A 21,308-nucleotide genomic window follows, 5' to 3' on the forward strand; every position below is an offset into this window, starting at 1 on the left:
ACTTCAGACTTTCATTTAACTAGTGTTTGTGTGAGACAGACAAAATCCCAGACAAAATTGAGTTTTATCTTTGATTTCACTTAACTGTTCTTAGAGCTATCTGACCTACGTGGATATAAAGTGATGCTATATAAGAGACTATGTAAAACTGCTATATAGATCAATGCTTTTTATCTTCAACTTTTACATCAATTTCACATCCTTTATTTCTAATGAAAACAAAATGTAACTGTTCTCCTGTGCATTGTTTGAGCACTTTTCTTTTTTACTACATTACTACTTTTATTACTTTTTAACTTGTCCTGTTCTTCTCCTCCCTCCTGTGTTCCCCCATTTTCCGAGGTATGATAACATCTCACATAAAATGCACATTACAGAAACAAATAGAAGTGTTTCTTCTCCCTTTGTCATGATTTTTCTTCTTGCTAAGCTTCCAAATCTTTTTTGCAGTATTTTCAGGGTGACCTCTGTCAGACACATCAGATTTATTGCCTTAATTACTCCTCTGCTGTCTTCTACTTGGAGAACCTGAGACAAAGAGAAGATTTTGGAATCTACCTGAAAGTAAAGTGATGATTTTGCTTTTGTTGTTGCTGCTGTCTTCAGCCTTTCTGTCTTATGACAGGATTTTAAAAGCAGACTGGGGAAGCTCAGTGGTAGCAAAACTGTACATACAGCATGTCACACAGATTTTTGAACTGCAGAGGATATCATAGATGTGAAGTATTTGCTCCCCTGACATGTGGAAGTCCACACTTACAATTTAAAATAGGAAGAAGTTAGAAGCCAGAAAGGAATGACTGGCTACATTTTTGCAGGCAGAAAATACATGCTGCCAAATTCAAGCATCTAAAACTCACATTTATATTTTGCACATAAATCCCTCGACAAGGTGACCTCCACTTTAACAAAGTGAAACGGTGATCATAGCTTCACAGAAAAAAAAAAAAAAAACAAGCTACTTAGTAGAAGCTCTCTCAAGTATTTTTACTTTGATACATGTCCTGCACATCTGCTTGGTCTAGACGTTGGGTGGGACCACAGTATGTAGGGTACTATGTGCTTTATCAGATGACAGGGCTTACGTTCCCTGGAGAAAAAGCAGCATACAGTCTCCACCCTACTCCACCATGCCATGACTCAGTGAGCTGGATGCAAGAGATCAGCTGGAGGGGCATCGCAGGGAGTGCGAGGGCCGATGGCTCTGTACACACACACACAGGCAGCTGGGGTAAAGTCATGTTAGTGGATAAAAAGGACAGGCAATAAAGATGGTCCATGAAAACCAGTAACATGAGCATTTGACCTCAGAAATTGTTATCCACTGATGGCCTGTCCTTGCTTGCATCAGCTATGACATACACAAGCATCAAAACTAGAAGAGTATTATGACTTCCTTCTCTGCTGGGATTCTTTCTGCTGAAGTGGGAAGGTGTGTGATCAAGCCAAAAGAAGACGAAATATAAGAGGGTATCAGTGCTTTCACATGGCTTGGGGACCTCTGATGAGATTGGGTTTTCGTAGAGCCCTAGAGAGAACGCTTGGCTGTTTGCCTCACTTTCAGATGTTCAGTGGCCTGACACCCATCAGAGAGGAAGCAATAGCTATCAGTGATGTCTTTGTAAAGTTGAAACAACGGGCCAGATTCTGTCTTTGCCTACACTTCACCTGTCTGAAAGCAGTAACTCTGGCCAGTGTAGCTGTTGGACTCCCAGGGAGAGGGCTCTGCTATTCCTACTCACCTTAAGCAGACTGGAGCGTCATGTATATGCTTAAGACTGATCTTCGACATTACAGGCTTAGAAAGAAAAACGTGAAGACGTTGGATTTTCTTTCAGGCAGCCCAAGTCAGGGCTGCCTCTTTGTAACAGCCACGAACATCGCAGTCTTCAGGGCCTGGGAATTTCCACACACTTCCTCCCTGACAAGTATGTCAGACACTCACATCTAGGAAAAGGGTCACCAGTGAAAACTCTGAAACATTAGGTGGCCCCCAGACATGACCAAAGTTTGCTTGCTGGCAGATGCGTGGTCCGCTAGCATGGCCATAGCATATGAAATGGGAAGTAGCAATGCAGGATATGCATGTGAAGAAGCAATGCAATTCCTGTTGTAGAGAACTGGGGATCCCACTCTCGCTCTCGCTGGATAAGTTCATCCTTACTTAGTCCTTGTCTCATTGCAGTCAACCGATAATGCAGAAAGCCTTGTTCCTGCCGAGCAGTAAACTGAGGCCTAAAACAGCTTTTCTTTGTCTTGAGTAGTGGTGTGAGCAGAACAAACATTGCAAAAGACTACATTTGCCAGAGCTGCTGGTCGCTCCTCTACATCGACTGACCCGCTATCCCCTCCTCCTTAACAACATCTGGCAGAGGTGCACAGATGAAACAGAAAAAGGCTTTATTTGGTCGGTTAAAGAAAAGGTGGAAAAGTCCATACGTAAGTAGCTACGGTTAGAAGCCAAGTACGCAGTTAACAACTAGCAAGCTATGTGGCCTTTTTGCCCATGTTCTTTGAGTGTAAATAGGCATATTCCCCAGCAAAGATGCAATAAGGATGTACATGAATTTCTACAATCCTTCTGAATCCTTCTTCATTTTGTGAGAATTGGCTGGTACCAGCCCTTTACTGCCAAAGCCTCTCTGAGCATGGTCATGGGACTCCCAAATCAGTCAGTCACTGGTATTTACGCAGAATCATCTGCAGTGACATGCAAGCAATTAAGAGCAGATCACAAATTGGAACAAATCAAGAAAAATTGCGAACAAAGAAGTCTTTGAGCTAGCTTTATGTCTAGAGAGGTTTATTGGGGCTAACCCTTAATAGGATAGAATTCCCCTCACAAGGGGCATATTATGGCAGTGACCTTTCACTAAATGACAGGGTCCTACCATATAAAGTAGCAAAGAGCTACCTCGGCTACAGAAAACTTTTTATAGCTAATGTCGAAAAAGAAAAGGTTGGTCCAGACATAGATTTTTTTTTCCTGAATTCTATTTTAAGTAAATAATTTATTAATTCAGTCATTTTCAGGAAGTTATAACTGCAGCTGCAAATATCCTATGTCCATATAGTTCATTAGAAGACAGGTTTATTCTCCAAAAGTCTCACGCAGCCCCTACTGAAATCACAGAGTGAGAGGGAGTGCAATGTGTTGGCAAAATGCCTGGCCTGCTGTTACCTGTAGTGAGAGGCACCAGGCAAGCCAGGCAGAGCTTTATCCTTGGTAACAACATGTTGGGGCTGAAGTGCTGACTTGAGCCACTTGCATTAGGCACCAGGCAGATTAATGGAGTCCACAGCACAGGACAGTGTTAAATGGAGGAAGATGGTTCTCACCTGCAGCCCTCAGCAGAGCAACACAAGGAGGGTGCAGCCTTCAGGCAAGCCGTTGGAAATAGCAGCTGAATCCCAGCCTCTCGGCTCCTCAGCATAACACATAGCCACTGGTCTTTGGATTTGAGACACTCTTACTCTTGTTCTTCCTGGGTTTTGTGGAGTCCAAACTTTGATGGCCTGCACTCTCTGCTTCTCATCAGGAAGTCTCAAGGAGTAACGTAGCATCACAATCATAGCCTGCCTCCTGAAGAGGCAGGCTGTGGCCTGTCCTTTGTCACAAAATACAGCAACATCTCACAACAGCGCAGCCCAGCGCTTAGTCTCCCTCCCAGTTTCTGAAACCTGGGTTTAGTCTTCTTCTGGGTGTGACTTTACCCAAAGGTCTCCCTAGTGTACGTTTTCAAAACTATGTGCCAAGCACAGCTACGATAAGGTGCTCTCTCGACTGTTAGAACTTCTTCATTTTGCATGGAATAATTAAATATGCACTGTGCCATAAAGAGGATGCTCTACAGTTAGCGCAAGTACCCAAAGGGTGGGAATCTACTCCAGCCGTTGCTCCAGTACCACCAAATATTAGATAATGAGACATTAACTGGAATAAGGATTTGAGCTTTGGCCTTCCTCCTTGCAAAAGGGGTTTCCTATTCAGCAAAGAAGCAATGACTGCTCATGGGTGGAGCAGTTGCTCTGTGGAGGACTGAGCACTGCCACCCTTCTCTCCATGCTAGAGGTTGAAGGCTGGAACATCTCACTGGGAGATGAGACAGAGAGAGACAGTTAATATCTTCCAGAGAGAAATAAGTCTGGGGCTCTTGGTTCCCAGGTAAACACTGCAATGACAGAATTACTACCTAAAAGAGAGATTCGGGTTCTTTCTTTTCTTGTCGAGTTTTGTGAGGACACTGATCTAAATTCCATCTGAGGAAAGCATTTGTCAGCACTCAACACTTCTCAAACACTTCTCAACAGGCCTTGTAGGAAAATAAAACTTTTTGTGGCTAGTCTGTGGATTCTGATTTCTGCTGGGAAGTAGGCAATTTTGGGCATGGCCCAATAAGATCTTGTGGTATCCAGGGAATTTCACTGGTAAAAATATAGGTTCTTCCAGAGTTTAGATACCTCTGGGGTTATGTAACTGAACTCTTAGATTTTGGGGATAGTAGGGCGCAGGCCTACAAATTTCTTTTATTCACAAAGACCAGACAAAATCTGCCTTCATTTTTTCAACAATAAATCAGTGACATAAGGAATAGCTGCAATTCCAGCACTTCCTTCCTGGCATAAGTGTGCATGTGTGTTAAAAGAAAAAAATGCAAAATCACTCTACATGAAAACTTAGAAATTAAATTGCAGGTCAGTTAAAAGTTTTGCCCCTTAAAGGCCCTGAGTCAGCAAAGATTTACGTTTCTATTTTTCACATTCTGAGAAGTCCCTATCCTAGCTAAATATATTAATCAGTTATGGTACCACTTCCCCTTAAAAGATTCTCATTAATTTCAGCAGCCTTTCAATCAAGCTGTAAATGACCAAAGTTATTTTTCTCTCACTGCCACAGAATAGTTTATAAAGGCAGGGGGTTTTTTTAAGAACTTTTTGAGATAACCATTTAAGTGAATTTTATATGCTCCCCCCTGCTCCCCAATCAAATTAGTAGATAGAGCCTTTACATTCAGTAATGAATTTGGGCCTGTTTGAATGCATACTTGAAGTCCTAGCTCAGCTAACTTCAAGAATAGTGTAGTTATCATCTTTAATGAGGTCAGGGTCTCATCTAGGGTTTCACATGTGAGGCCAAGAGTCCTTTGGCTTCCTCTAGAGATGATCAGTATTGAGCATCTTCTAGAAATAGGCCTATTTTTGTGAGCAATGGCAGTAACTGGTGTTTTATATATTTCAGGGGATCTGGAAGGTAAAGTCAAATGGCTGGACAACTTTCAGAAGTTCAGGCAGCTGCATGAGGTCATACTTTGGCCTCAAGTCTGGGATCGTGACAAGAGATTCTTTGTTCCAGAGGTAAGCAATTTTTCAAAAGGGTGTTTTTTCCTCTAGGAAGGTTTAGTTTGCAATTTATCCTTATGAAGTGGTCTAAAATTGGTCTGTTGTGTATATTCTAGTTACTGTAGATAGCTCTGCTCTAACAGGAGGAGCCACAGTCTGAGCACTGCAAACCCTGCACATGAACCAGCAGTCTGTGCTCCCCATCCCTTGGGGATGGTCCCTTGGATGGCAGCATGGGATGAACTGAGATGAACCCTTACCCACGTAGCCAGACTTCAAGCGGCAGTATGGTATCATCCAGTGGATCTCACCTTAAGAATTATGTCTATTCACATGCAGTGCTGCTAAAATCATTAAACTCACTCCGGAAAAGAAGAGCCCAGCCTAACATTTCAGAAAATGAAATGCTTTTAAGCAATAGCATTGCCATGCCCGATTGTTAGCCTTGTGATATATTTGCTGGAGATAGCAGTACCTGTGTTCTCAGCTTGTTTAACTGTTGGTTGCTTTCCAGTTCATAATCAGATATGCAAGATTCCCCATTCTCTCTCTCTCTCTCTCTCTCTCTCTTTTGGGTCAAGTGCTTGAAACAAAGCTTAAGAGAAAACAGCAGGGAAAACATTTTGTCTTCAATGAACAGGCTTCTTCTTCATGAAGGAAGGTTAACGCTAGCAGGTAATGTCCCTAAATGTCCCTGTATTAGCAACTAGCCTAACAGAATTATATTCTGATATGGTGGGTCCAGAAGGAATCTCTGCCCCATTATTTGGGCAGGTGCAGGAAAGAGAAAGCAATCATATGGCTTGTCAGAGAGAGACTGGGAAATAGCCAAACCGCCAAAAGGATGAGTACTCTGTATGATTGTTTATTGTCACATCTGGATGTTCAATCTGCCAGACGCTGAAGTATTCAGCTTGATTGGCCAATGTCTGCCTTTCAAAGGGAGTGTTTTATTGTCATATTCAAGAACGTAGCAAAAGGACGGAGGACAGAGGAAGTTTAGACTGTTCTATACAAGTGTCCTATGCACCTCTTGACTGATGTTAACATACCTCACATAGCTGGGACTATGTCCTCTACATGGTGTATTTTGAACTACTGAAAAGTCCAAAGGGTTTGGGGGTTTTTTCCGTATTTCAGCTTTGAATGGCTTTGCTAAGAGAGCTGTTTTGATGGATAGCTTGGAAAAATGGCAGCATTATCATGCTGGGTGGCTTCCTTATTATTAATAGAGCACTCACAGAATAGAGAACTTGTACCGTTAACTGTAGCGCAGCGGTCCCACGTGAGTATGTTGATTTCTCCAGCAGTGCCAGCAGCAGTCAATCACCCTGGCAGAGCACAGGCTCACACCTCCAGACACGCAGGCACCACTCTGTAACGGGCACAGGTTTCTTGTTGGAAAGCTGCTGAAGAATCACTGCCCAAGCAGGGGAGGAAGATTTAGTCCTTGCCTGAGCAGGAAGGAGAGCCTGGGCAATTTGATCACCTTCTGTGCTTGAAACAGAGGAGCATTTGCAAGGATATGGGAAGCTGTATGCCAGGGTGGCTGAAGGGCTGCATGGTGTCTTGGCAGAAAGGGACACAGCCTCTAGCTTAAAATTCCCTGACTGCTTTGTCGAAGGGCAGAGATGAAGAGAGTAAGTGCCCAACATGTGACTTCTCTGTCTCCCACCATCACCATCATTGTTTTAAAGGGAGCTGCAAAGGGATGAGGTCTGTTTTTCCTTGTTTTTGTTTTTCTTCCCACATGGGGCAAGGTCAAGACTAAGGAGATGAAAATTTATGGTGGCAGAGGAGAAGGTGCAATGCAAGGGACACTGGGAACAGAAGAAAATATTGCTGCTGATGTTCAGGAGGGGTTGGGGAGAGGAGGAAGAAAATCCATTGAATCTGGTCCTTCCTCTCCTGACAACACTTCCCTCTGCACACATTGCCCTCTTAATGAAACATCAGTCCTGAGGCAGCGAGGCAAGGGTGCCTACCAGCCATCTGCACTACTTTCTGGGACGCATGTAATCAGAAATTGGAGAAGGAGGCATGGCTCTTACCCACCACGACAGCCAGCTGCCTGCAGTCTCCAATGTAACAGTGTCTGGCATTTGGCCACCTGTCCGGATGAAGTATCTTCCAAGACATAAAAATGAAATCATAATTCAAATAGGATGCTGCACACCAGAAAGAAGCATGTTCTAAAGCCACAGCTGAGCAGATTCACACAAGTTTGATATTAGGGTGCACTGTGCTTTTCTGAGTGAAACTGAAACCACTGAGACCACACTTGTGTGTGATTTTTGGTAATCCTGGAACTGAGGAGATAATAGAGAAAATGCTAGCAATAGCTTCCATCTGAAGAAATGCAGATACTTTCTCAAAATTTTCAAGGATCAAAAGTCTCATCCTTCTGCCATCAGCTACTCATTAAAAATAGTACAATCAAAAATTGATGTGAAGTAGTAATGGGAGCTGGAGACAGAGAAGAGTCAGAAAGCTCTGAATCAGCACTCCACAAGGTCAAACTACCATGTCTCTATACGAAAATAGGGGAAAATTTATGAAATAAAATTTTAAAATTCAAGAATGACATGCACTTGAGGAAGACAAGATTTCCACGGATGTGGAATTCATCATGAAGAATTTTTGAGAATACCACTTTATCATCCTTCAAAAAAATGTTGGCTCCATCAAGAAAATGGAGACAGCTTATAATTTCCATTTTTTTAAGCGTTTGGGATGTTTGCTGAACCTAACAATAACTTATCCACAAGACAGAACAAATAATTAACGAATGCTGTAGACCTACTAAAAGTATGATAAGCACATAACGTTCAAGGAGAGGCTGAGAGAACTGAGTTTCTTCAGTTGTAAGAAGAGAAGGCTCAGGGGGAATCTAGCTGCTGTCTTCAACTGCCTAATGGCTGCCTTAGGGAAGATGGAGCCAAAGTCATCTTGGAGGTGCACAGTGAAAGGATAAGAGGCAGCAACGCAAGTTGCCACATGGGGTGTTCCAATTACATATTTGGAAAAGCTATTTAACATTTAGGTTAGTCAAATTTTGAAGCAGGGGCCAAGAGAGGCTACAGAGTCTCCATTAGTGGACATATCCAGAACTTAACTGGACAAGGCCCTGAGCAACTTGCTCCGGCTTGGCCTGCTTTGAGCAGTGGGTTGAACGAGAGACCCCCAGAGGTCCCTTCTAAACAATGCCATTCTATGATGCTGTGAACAGAGCAAATAAATGAAAGAAACAGAAAAGTTTGTCTATAGCATTAGACAGAGTTTACAACAAATAATTTACTCCTATGTAATACCCACACATACAGCATACTGCTGTATAAGAGATGTTATAAGGAACCCTCCACCAATTTTTTGACTTCATAGAAACTTGAGTATTTTTTAAAAGATGTGTAAGTACATGCTAACTTGCTTGTTTATAGTCTTCTGAATGTCCAGTGAGATACAAGAAGTTCCTCACGGTAATTTCTTTATTACCTCCAGCTCCATCCAGCTAGCTGACCCATGACTTCATGAGCTTTCTAATTTTCGTTAGTTACTGATGGTGCCTTGGGCAACCTTAATGAGACGAGACGTTTTCCAACCACAGCCTTTCAGAACCAAACACCCAAAAATTGTTTTAGCATCCTGCAGATTGCCTGGAAGCAATAGCTCTAACCACTCTGCATTTTCTGTGAAGAGTAGGTGTGCATTTGAGAGTACCTTTCATGCCCAGAGAGACACTATTGGTATGGCATGGCCAACGGACAGATTATAAAGCATAAAGCCTTCAGTAGAGAAAGGAAGTGATTCTGGAAGTGAAACAGAGCAGCAGACTGGGACCAAATAGGGAAATAAAGAAGAAAGGGTCATGGAAAGGGAGAGGAGGAGCTGTAAATAGGGACCAAGGTCGAAGGACCAAACCGTGCAAATCCGGCCCAGGAGAGAGATTTCTAGGGACTCTAAAGTCCAGATTTCTTGAAGGACATTACTTTAAAAATTACTCTTCCTTCTTATAAACAGTTCCTTATTATTTCTGTGAAAATGCCTGAGCTTTCAACAGGTTAGGAGCTTACCCTTAAAGACTTTAGAGCATTCTCACAGAAATCTATTGTTATACTTGTTACCTCCTTGTGATCTCCAAGCTAGGAAGAAAAGATAAGCCTACTATTTTGTGTAGTTTTTGGAAGTCCTTTATAATGCTATCCATTAACATTTCATCCATGCAAATTATCTCTGCAGATTTCAGAAGGTTTCCTGTATACCTGGTAGGATTTGTTAGGGTTGGAGCATGCTGATCATTATATTTCCAGGTACTGCAGGTGATCCAGGTCATCTTTAGTGACAGGAAACCAGTTATTTGTTTGTAATGAGGCAGATGCTACAAGCTACAAATGTTAATATTCAAAACCATCAAAAGCTGTATGCTTTTTAAGTACTGCATTGGAGGGTGCAGACAAGGAAATGAGTGTTATCCTGGAAATCATACTTCTTTGTTAAAATGACTTGGCAAGATGAAGTGATTCATAGGTGTGTCTCATCTTAGAACTTGCAGTTCCTTAAAATAAACATGCCATCAAATTGATTTTTTTGTTTTTCTCTTTAGAAAGTACAAGACTCCTTGATGTCTACCTCTTCCTATTTGATGATTTCCTATTAATTACCAAAATTAAACGTAACAAAAAGGTAATGATGGATAGAGACATTTGTGGTTATGGATGATATTGTGTTCTGCAGCTTCGTAAATTTTTTGAATGTATATTGAGAGACTGATCTTTAAAAAGAAAAATGCAAGAAGACTAATGAATGTGAAAGGCGACATTTTCTTATACTGATAGCGCACTGCAACACTGATTCAAAATCCTGCTTCTGGATTCTGTATGTTATAGGAGCATCATGATAAGCAGAGTTGACTTTACTAGCCCTTAACATTTTTCTGATGCTGTTTGGATGTGCTGGATTTCTACAGCTCACAAGAGTTTTGAGAATGTAAGAAGTTTCCTCATTTTCCCCTCGTGACCTGAGAAATTTTTATTCCAGAGATGGCACAACCATTGGAAAGAAGTAGAAAAGGGGAAAAAACAGGGAAACACTGAAACGGATGGGAGCCTGGCTTTATTCTCAACTCTGACACAGCCCTATTTTATGTTGCCTCTCCTTGCCTTTATTTCCTCTACTTTAAAATGGAGATAATGACTCTTAAGAAAAAGCTTTTGAATCTGTTGATGCTGACAGAGGCTATAGAGACGTCTGTGTGAGAGGAACCTCAGCATTTAGCTACCAAAAAAAGCACTGGACACCTAGAAATTCCTCAAGCTTCAGTGTCAAAGGATATCTAGCTAATTAAGCCTATGACGCTGACGTAAACTAAGGCAAAGTAGACCTGCCCTAATTTTCAAGAAGGTTGTACCTGATTTCAATAGAGGGTTTTTGTTTGTTTGTTTCATTTTGTTTTAAGACAGCTATTTTACTTTTATAGGCAATGTTGAAGGCAGTGAGAGGCTCTAGATCAGCAACACCCTTCCCTAGCGGGGCGATGGAAGGAGTGGGCATTCAAGGGGCCTGGCATCCGCAGGGAAGGTTCATCAGAGAGCTGGTCCCTACGTGTCCCCCCCGTGAGGGCTGTGACCCATCCAGAGCCCACGGAATTCTGCATCCTGCACATGCCCCAGGAAAACATTCCTCCAAGGAATGGAGAAAATCTCCTCCTGACATTAAAAGGAGAAAAAAAAGAAAAAAAAAAAAAAGACATTCGAACAACTCCAGCTGATTTTTTTCCTACCTGTGGGCTTGCATTATGTTTCCACTGTGTTTTTTTAATACAAGGTGGAATTTTAACAGGTCAGCTCCAGGTATCTTTAAGAAAAGGGGGTTCTGAGGTTGCACAGGCATATAAGCTGTCAGAGTACCTTTGATAAGAAAAATTCAGTAATTTAGGACTGCTTAGTGCCTAGAGTTTGTGCGCAGATGGCAGACAGCCAGCAGATAAATTTCTTTTTCTCTTCCCAGAAACATGGGGGCTCCGACACAGGCTTAATCCCTGTTTGTCCTTCCCTCGCTCCGGAGCTGCAGTCACTCATAAGGGAAGGCGGGTTTTGTACAGTCCTAGACCAGCCCATCCCGTTAGACAGACTGATACTGAGAACCGTCGATCCCTTCCACGTAACAGGTATGTGCCGTGTGTACTTGGATGCTTTTATCAACAACATCTCTACACATTGCATATGCAGCGGTGTAAAGGTAAAGTGTCATTTGCCAACGTGCGGATGTGTGGGGTACAAACACCGGTGCCTCAGCACAGACCTGCTCTCACTGTGAAGCATTACCTGCTTACACTGGCATTACATCTTACTTTCCCCCTCCTTTAACAGTTATTTTCACGTACGCATCAGAGGCATTCGGATACTATCCATTCAGCCCAAAGGACGTATAAAGACTCCAATGCCTTCTTTCTCATGCACCAGGTATTTTCTTACCCTACTTCTCCTGGCATGGCGTCATGGTCTATCAAGCACAGGGCCTCTTCCCAAAGGACATTTTCAATTGCACTGTAGCGATGCAATGCGTTTCCAGTGGTCCTGCTGCCCAGCCACGCAGTGCAAACCTGTGCACTTCTCTCTTTGGGATCTTCACACTCATTCGGCAGCAAAGCTTGAGGAGTCCAGAGAGGAGATTTACCTTCCGCTGCTGCTCTCTGCTTACTCATCTCCCTGCTGGCCCTTGGGAGGACGGAAATCACCCATCCTAAGTCACTGCTTCCTTGCTCACAGACATCCCAGCACAGTTCATGCGATGTCCAGTCAACATACAAGACCTGCAAAAGACTGCCTCCGATAGCATCTGCTGCTAGTCCTCTTTGGGCAAGGAGGGGAGAAGGACCTCCACACAGAGTGACTAGGTCTGGAGTAACCGGAGTTTTGGTGAGGGAGAAGGCATGAAAAACCAAGGCTCTCTCTCGCTCTGAGCCACTCATATAGGCAGTGCATGGCTCTCACACCTTCTCAGATCTCAGGAGCCTGCTATAAGAGAAACAGGAGAAATACAACCACTGGGCTCCAGGGCCTGTTAGTCATCCTAATCCTAAGGAGTGGGAGGGAAAGCTCAGGGAGCTAGAGTGCTCTATAAAAAAACAAAAGATATGGAAATAAACCTTAAGCCCATAAAATCCATTATAACCTTGAAATGGATTCACCCGGACTGATTAGCATTCAGCATCAGTGCTGATAGGAAATAAAGGTAGGACATAAAAGGCAAATGACTAAAGATGAGATAAGGGTTTTAGCACAGAAATAATAGAATAATCTTTTTTTAAGTGTACTCCAGACACTGTCTGCCTGCCTAATGCATCTCCTCACCAACCCAGTGTAAATCAAGCAAACGAGCAGGCTGCTTTTCAGCCCGCAGGGTGGAGGCGAGGGCAGCAGCGCTTTCCTGCCAAAGTCCAGACCAGACGCAACGTCGGCAGCTCCTGGGTGCTACGAGAACAGAGCACAATCACTGTCTAGTTCGCTCCTACTCCATCGGGCATGAAAGCCGTAACAGAGATGAGAAAAAGCCTTTTGAATTCTTCCTAGCTTGCGTTTGCTATGTCCAAAGGCTGCTAACCTGTGCTCCCTGCGTCTGTCTCTGCACCATTCCCAGCAACAGAGTCTAGCTCCCTCTTGCTTCTCTGGTCCCGTGACCCAGCCACAGCCAGCAGAAACAAAATTACCGCATTGCATCCAACACTTTGGACCATATTGCCTGATTGTTCTCTCCCAAAATGCTCCTGCAGCCCTATTACAGGCTGCAGCCACGACAGTCACCGTTACTTGCCTGGATTCTCGTAACACTGTGGATGCCCCATCCTGCTGCAGGACAAGGGTGGGGTGCAAAAGAAATCCTGACAAAGATGACTACAGACTGTTTTGACTTGCGGTTCAGATTTCCACTGTTTTGCATAAAACAATGAGCGAAACTGCCCATATCACTGGAAAATCGTCCTTTAAAGAAAAAATGAAAAGATTAAATATCCTCAAAAATCTGTGACATTGGGGAATGTTGCTGACTTATTTGCAGGCTCAAGGAGACGCCATGGTGGCGGTGCAAGACTCATTATCATTAATGTTCTCAGAAAGCTGCTTGCACAGGTCAGCACGTGGCTTGTGGTGAGCAATCACTCTAATTAAAAATGAAATCCTGATTTTTGATCTAACAGGTACATTACATCCATCAGTTTACTGAAGGATGATCCTGCTTTGGAAGGAAATCTACCTCAATACAGAGACTAGGGAAAAAAAATAAATGTAGCAATGTAGAAGTACCCTTTTGGCAGCCTCTGGCAGCAGGCTGGGGGTTGATAATTCTGCCATATAATTCTAGCCTAAAGCCTGTCACATATCAGCAAAAGGATAAGAGGTATAATGGTATGCTCATAACACCAGGAAGCCTGCCCTAAAGGCAGAACTATCTGCAAATACCAGGCCCTTTCACAAGAGATATAACTTTGCATCCAAGTGTAATAGCAAGCATCCATCTTTGAAGAGTGTAAGCAGCAATATGCCTTTTGATTTGGAAATTGCTTTGCTTTTAACATTCTGCTCTGGATTTAATCTCTGCAATTCCTTATTATCAATCCACTAAGAATGCTTTACTCTAAGTTGGAAGGGGCCAGACCCGCCAATATGCCACTGTATCAAAGCCAGGTAATCTTTACAGCTGCAAATTCTTTTTTAAAAAACACTGCTATGAGCCTGTTGCTGAGCATTGCATTGCTTAGAAAAATTCCTTTTTAGGACCGACAAGTTGTATTTCCCGTCAACCACAGACAGACATGAGGCATGAGTTCTGAAATATAGTTTTTCTGCTGCTACAGGTTTCCTCTCCTGACTGATTTGCTTCACTAATTTAACTGGTCTATGCTTCACTTTCCTTTTCTATAAAATTAGGATCATATGGCACTTTATCTTCCAGAAATGTTTTGAGATCTAACTGTAAATCATTTGCAAACGCTTGGAGAAGAGGCGTTGTACAACAGCAAGACAGTCTGTATTAGCACAAGACTTCAGAGAAATCCACATGAACTGGATAAACGGTTATCCCAAAGACATTTGAACCATAGCAGGCTTGGAAAGACACCAGTCTGCCTTGGCAGACCGAGATCTGGGCTGGATGGGCAAAGGAGAAGGGCACCCTTCTCAGGAGAGCGACCCCGCACCTCCGTGCCCACGCTTTATTTACAGCAACTTGTGCTCCAGCTTAAAAAAGTCAATGCCATGTGAATCTGGGGATTATAATAGAAGGCGGGGATGGGGCCCAATGCACCCCAGAGGTCCCTGCACCACCTTCTCGCCCCGAGCGACTGGTGGACTTCTGCTGCAGGAGCCAAAGGGTGCCTGCTCCGGTGGGGCGTCTGCGAGGCGGCTCCAGGAGGAGTCCGGCCCACCGTCAGTGGCAGCACAGCCCTTGCTCTCATAGTAACCCTCATGTCGGAGTAACCCTCAGCCAGACTCGAAAGCAGCTAGCTGCACAATTATTAAACAGTTTAAAATAAATAAATGCATATAAGCAGAATTAGCTTTTTGAAATAACAAAGCTTCCCACACAGCAAAAAAATGACCCCACCAGGGTGCACTGCTCTCTTTAGAATTAGACAAGGTGATTAAACGTATCATTTATTCAGTCACAGTCAATGTGATGGAAAATTGGAGTGACCGTTGCATGAGGGAATTTATATTATTTCTCTGTCTTTTTCCATAGTCTTCAGCCTGCGAAATGCTTTCCTAATACAGCATGAAAATCGGTATCAGCAGTGCATAGCAGTCTTCTTGCTACAAGCACAAACAGAGACTGCCAAGGTAAGTACATCTTTTTTCTTTTTTTATTACACAACTGTGCTTTTCCTGAAGGAAGACCTCAGAACAGGCATATTAGTACTAAGAATTTATCAAAGTAGTTACGTTTGACCAAAACAACACAAAATAATCCTCCCCTCCACCCAAGTTTGTTGGCTCACATATTCTATCTGTTATAGAAATTTTCCAGTTGAACATGTATCAATGTTATATTTGAGAACTTTATCATTTCCGATGGCTAAAAAATTGCCAGTTCTTGCATAACAGGAACGAGGACAGTCAGCCCCTCCAAAGGAGTTAAAGCCACTCTCCCCAACACAAACACTGTAGTACTCAGACCAGGAAACTCTGTTATGCTCATCTAAGCACAACCTGCATCTTGCAATTTCAGTTTGGACAGATGGTATGATTAATTCCACTGTTATATAAATTTACCCCTCATTTTCACACCGCATCACATTTCTAGTAACAGCGCGGTTCATAACATCCAAAAGTGCGGTAGGCATTTCACAGAAGCATGTGTGTATGTGGTTTTTTTTTTTCCTGTGTGTTAAATTTCATTCTCTCATACCTAACGCACAGAAAATTAACTAGCAGTAATACTAACGCTTAAGAATGAAGCACAATAGATGGATTTTTCAGAGAAAAGCAGTGAGTGAATTCTTTCTGCTTCCAAGTCACTGGTTCATACCTGAAACAGGTAACCCCTTGAGGAGCAGTTATCATCTCTGTTACAGAAATACTACCTTGCCCTTCCAAAGCTGTCTTCACCTCAGGTCGCTTCCCACTTTCCAATGTCTCACAACTTCAGTTTGTCAGACAGTCAAATCCTGTAATTAAAGGCTCTTTTCACATTGATGTGGTAGTATTACAGCATTTTCTTGTCTCAGGGCTGATCCCTTTAGAAAGGCAGACGCTACCTGGTTTTGTGAGAAGCAGTCTCACTGAGCTCCTAAGAAGCACCCGTTCGCAGCATTTTTTTGTTTTTTTTTTTTAAAGAAACTTTGCTAGCCAACACGACCTGATGGTTTTACCTGGTATGATGCTCAGGGAAGATAGGAAAGATCTTCTCGATAAGATCTCCTGACATTTGTGAGGACTATTGGGCAAAGGGCCCTAAGGCGGCAGCCAAGAGAGAGACAGTAAACTGAGTGAAGCCTGGAGTGCCATGTTCTCCTCCCCTCGTGAGCAGAAGGCTGCCAGGCTGTGACCTGCCTCCCGGGTTTCCTGATTTTTGTGTTCTGCCCTGCAGAGCGGCTGCCGCTGGCTCCCGGCCCCTTGCTCACCTGCCCTTCGCTGGCCCCGCCGCGGCGCGACGCTCTGCTGACTGCGTAGGGAGCGCACGCTCCAAACGCTCGTCACCTGAAATTTCACCGTGCGCCAAGCTGCGGATACTGCAAATACCTCCTCCCGCTCCCGCCCCTCTCTCGCACCCACGCGGTACTCGGCAGACGTGTGAAAGCACAGAGCTGAACCGCTGCTGCTGCTCCCCCGTCCCATCCACGCGCCCGCTTGCCCTCTGTTTCCTTCCTGGCAGTCCCACGCTCTCCTCCCTGCACCGCAAAGAGCAAAGCTGTTAAAATCCTGGTTCTGAGGAGTCCTCAGTGCACGGAAACCCTTGTGTAACCCACCAGCGGACACTGTGTCGCACCTTCCTCCACAGACTGCCCTCAGAGTAAGCAGACCACGCCAAGTGCTCGCAGGCCTGCACTCAACGCTTGTACATGCAAACGCTGCTCATGCCCTGTATCAGGACTCCTTAGACCTACGTGTCAGGGCATTTGTTTCCCGCTTGTTTTTCAGACCTCATTTAAATTTATATATTTGTAGATATATTTAACTCATTCAGGGCGTACACAGCTGGATGGGTCAGCAACAGAATTTATGAATCTCAGCCCAACAGGAAGCAGAGCAGTTTGCCTCCCGTCGGGCATTTCTACTTCTTGCATCAAAGTATGCTAACTCGACAGTCATTACAGCAGACAGAGCAGCCACTCTGACTAAGCAAGGATAGAAAATCAAGATCTTGTGGTAGGAAAAGCACAACCTGACCTTAAGCTCGTGTTGCTGCCAAACAAATTTGTAATGTCTAATCATAGCAACTTGGAGACAACTGAGCTTCTGGGATCCAGACCATCTGGACGACCACAGAGAGAAGACAGTTATGTACTTTAAATTAATCTCACCAGCCATGACCCCCTTCCCTCATACCTAGATGATGGAGGATATAGAGCTGAGCACTGTCAGGATGCTGCTAGAAACTGAAAGTCCATGTTTATTTCCACAGAGCATCCAATTTAAATAACTAACAGGAGGAGTAAATCACACCTCCTGTGACAGCACGTGACAAAGATGTCAGAGGGGAACACAACTCATGGTGTTGAGAGAATAACTGTGAGCCCAAACTGCAGGAATAGATATCATGAAGTTAATAAATATTACACAAAAATAGGGTGAACTGGCCTGTAGCAAACATCAAAGTTTCAAAATCTGAACACTAAAATCCTGCCTTCAACCCAAGACGAAATCTCCACTTGCAGACTCTAGCCTCAGACTCTAACAGATGAAGTGGCCTTAGAAAACAGGACAATTTAAGTTCTGGGATCATTCATATTGACTTTGGAGATTATGAGTACTAAGAAAAATTCAAGGCTCTGAGTGTTTACGCATCTGAATTAGTAAAATTTTTCAGGTTCTCTAGGCTTACAAAAGATTTCCTTCTTCTTACAGAAAACATGGATGTCTCAGATAGAAACTGCAATCTCCAATTACACTAAGCAACATGAAACCAAGAAAAGAACTGTTTTCTGCTTCCCAGCTGAATCCTCTGAAATTTAATGTCAGCACAACCCTGACAGATCCAGTGGAAGACTATTGTGGAGATAATACAGTTATTTCTTCTGGCATTCCTTAAGTTTCTGAAAGCTACAGACTTCTGACCTGACTAGACAGAAGTTGTAAATTTTGGTCACAGGATCTAGGAATAGACTGCATGAGGCAAATGAGGTACACAACAAATGAATTGCTCTTGGATGCTTTTTTACTTCAGCTAGGGGAAGGCGCTTGCCATTCAGATAAGTTTTAATACAGCTTGTTATTTCCTAGAAGGCAGGGCAGGGAAAAACTTATGTTAGTGAGGGGAATACATTCACCAGGAAAATGTAGAAGAGCTATTCAGAGCTCCTTCAAATTGTATTATCAATAAATTTCACAAAATTCAAACTGTAGGAATCTCTCTGGCCATAGCTCACCATAGTTATCGCTCTTTATCTACTAAACTGCAATATCACAAGATGTTACTTTACATTAACAATGTGCTCGATGAGGTAGATTTGTAAAGGCAAATGTTGTGTTTGGTCCCCGTTAATTTTCAAAATGAGAAGATCATTGAAGTGCTCTCAGTTTCTTTGAAAATGTCATCCTTAAATCTAACTTTCAGTTCAATGAGAGATGCTAAAATGTACATGTACATATATGTACTCGTATACATACAAAATGAACAAAAGTATAAAGGTGCCTGATTTTTGGTAAGTTGAACTAATATGGGAGATATTTTTTTACCTGAAGTTTTTTCACCACTTAATTATCAACAGCTCTGTCCTTATGGATTGTTTGCTCTCAGTCTGTGATTAGGCTTTGGAGTTCAGTTTGCTCTTTCTTGTCTTTTCAACTTTACTTCAAGAACTTAAGCATCATCTTTTGTATTAAACCGTTCAATACTTCCCTGCTATCCCACATCTGTGGTCCACATAACAAGAGTATGCACTTGTTAATCACCTTTTTTTTCTGCCTGCCACAACATTCATGCAGGTTACTTCTAAGAGAAAGGGAGACTTTCCTGTAGCCACTCTAAATCACCCTGCCACTTCTTCCTCTCTCTGTCCCCAATTTAAAAAGTTAGCCTTTAGAATACCTCTTTGGTGTCAGAAATTATTTCACAGTGACCTAAACAGAGAAGCTATACAGGTGAGGACTACACTGAAGAGTCTAGGTGTCCACTACCAGCTGTTTGAGTTATTCATGCCTAATCCAGTTCCTCACCAGTAACCCCCCAGGAAGCAGTGGTGCCTTCTATCCAGTTGAGGTGGCTCACCTTCACACGCAGACTAGGGCTTAGAGGCTATTTATACATACTTTACTTGGTTCAGCATCCTCCAGCTGTAGCCTAGGCCATTGCAGTACATGTTCCTGCTCTTCTACTCCGGGCCTGTGATGGGCAAGCTTTTGCCATAGCTTAGTGGGAAAGAGGCAGAGCTACTCAGCCTCCAAGCCAAGCAGCAAATCCATAAGGCAGGAGAGCAAAAGAGAGAGGAAACAGTCAATAGGCTCCAGAAGGCTGATTCCTGAGCAGTCCAAGCAAGCTGAGTAACAACTCAAGCCAGCTGAACAGCAGTGATTAGCCACAACTTGACCTAAAACAGCTGTGACAAAGTTTCACTGATCCTAAGATCAGCTGCATGCTATAACACCCTTCCCCTTCCACCTGTGGTGCCTGACCCACACTTCTGGTTCTAAACCCTGAAGCCACTGCAGATCCCAAACAAAGGTTTTCAAGGCCAGAGAAGGGTTGCAGCTGCCTGTGCTTTGTGCAGCAGCAGAGCAGAGTGGGGTGTTTGGCATCTCTGTATTTTGGCCAAAAAATCTGGAGCCAACTCTGCTCAGTTAGCCAGAGAACTAATTAGTACCTGATACAAACCCAGAAGATTCAGTATTTCCCAGAGGTCAACAAACCTCCAGGGGAAGAAGTATTCACAGAAACACTGTCTTTAGTCTAGTGAAATGTAAAAGCTCAAAAGGCTCTTCTGTCATCAAGACAGATAGACCCCTGGAAAGCAATCAGGAGGAGAGAGTAACTTCCCAACTTGAATTGCCTTTTAGAGGAACCCTCTTCTCTCCCTCTTTCCCTACCATCTACACAGAGGCTCCTAGGAAGATCTTCAATAACTAAATGTAGTTTTTGCAAATGCCCCCATAACTCAATAAAGGCTTTGTCATGGGGCAGTCTTATATAAGGAGGCAGGGATAAAAGCTGTTGTTCAAATTTAGTTTTCACAAGTTTAATTCAGAATTAAAACTGTGAAAGGTTTTGTTGCAGCCCCCACAGGACTAAGAAACTGGAAAGTTTAGCTTGTTCTGAAATGTGTGGCTTTGCAGCAGTCCATTTGTAAGACAATACATCCACCATTTTCAAGTAGCTTTGCTGTCTACAGTGAGGCAAGATAGTTTGAATGACAGAGCTGGTCTGTTAGAAAGGTCTAACTTTTTTATTGTCATTCATTATTTCTTTAACAGATTAGAAAAGAAAAATTACATTTCAATAACATTTCATCATTCTTTATACAGAACTGGCTGATGTATGGTGTCATTTTCTTGTCCAAATCCACAGCCTCCTTCCAAACTGCAGAGTTTAGGAATTACAGTGCACACTGGACTGAACTCTTTCACAATGTAAGGCACAACTACATGATCACAAGTGGTAAACACAAACATGGAAAATAGGACTCAAAGAAGCAATTCAGAAAAAAGGAAAAAAAAAACCCACCACCACTCATGCAAAATTTGTCTACACCTACCAAGATGGTATGATCCAGTTTAAAAGTAGTGCAGTATTCTGTAGGTAAAATCACATCATGAGGCTATTATAATACATTACCTTTAAATACTAGGTAAGAACTTAAAACTTTTTCCATTTATATATTTATACAATTATACAGAAAATAGGTTGTATGCACAATATTCACATCTGCAGTAATAAACTGATCATTAAAACTCGGAAAGGAGGCAAACAAGACAACGTGATTTGTGGCACGCATCCATTACAGAATGCCATTCATCAAGTTCACATCTTGAGTACTGAAGAAACTTAAAAAAAAAAAAAATTAATGGTTCATTTGGTGAATGAGGCTATCTATAGCCTAATGTCAAAGCTGCATATAAAATTGTTATTACCTAGCAGACCATGATTATGCAAGCTTGTGGTTATGATTTATTTCCTGTCCAGCAGCTAGAGTTTGCAGGATTTAAACTGCAGAGGTTAAAAGAATACAGAGTTTACAATAACTTGAAACTATTGGATACTTTCAAACACATACAAAAAGACTTAACTTTTTTCTTTTTGGTGATAAACATTTGCAATTTGGC

The 21,308-nt window shown here is 42.8% G+C and overlaps 1 protein-coding gene across 1 annotated transcript in view; it reads left to right on the forward strand.

Moving 5' to 3' along the window:
* Positions 1 to 20,684, forward strand: part of PLEKHG7 (pleckstrin homology and RhoGEF domain containing G7) — a 40,041-nt gene extending 19,357 nt beyond the window's left edge. Inside the window, exons 10-17 of the mRNA XM_068937270.1 lie at positions 451 to 564; positions 2,265 to 2,439; positions 5,240 to 5,355; positions 5,922 to 6,015; positions 9,941 to 10,020; positions 11,344 to 11,503; positions 15,073 to 15,170; positions 17,898 to 20,684. Of these exons, the coding sequence (XP_068793371.1) occupies positions 451 to 564; positions 2,265 to 2,439; positions 5,240 to 5,355; positions 5,922 to 6,015; positions 9,941 to 10,020; positions 11,344 to 11,503; positions 15,073 to 15,170; positions 17,898 to 18,005 (945 nt within the window). The 3' untranslated portion in view covers positions 18,006 to 20,684. The remainder of the gene's footprint in view (positions 1 to 450; positions 565 to 2,264; positions 2,440 to 5,239; positions 5,356 to 5,921; positions 6,016 to 9,940; positions 10,021 to 11,343; positions 11,504 to 15,072; positions 15,171 to 17,897) is intronic.
* Positions 20,685 to 21,308: the final 624 nt, after the last annotated feature.

This window comes from Struthio camelus, chromosome 1 (assembly GCF_040807025.1).
Source record: "Struthio camelus isolate bStrCam1 chromosome 1, bStrCam1.hap1, whole genome shotgun sequence".
NCBI lineage: Eukaryota > Metazoa > Chordata > Aves > Struthioniformes > Struthionidae > Struthio > Struthio camelus.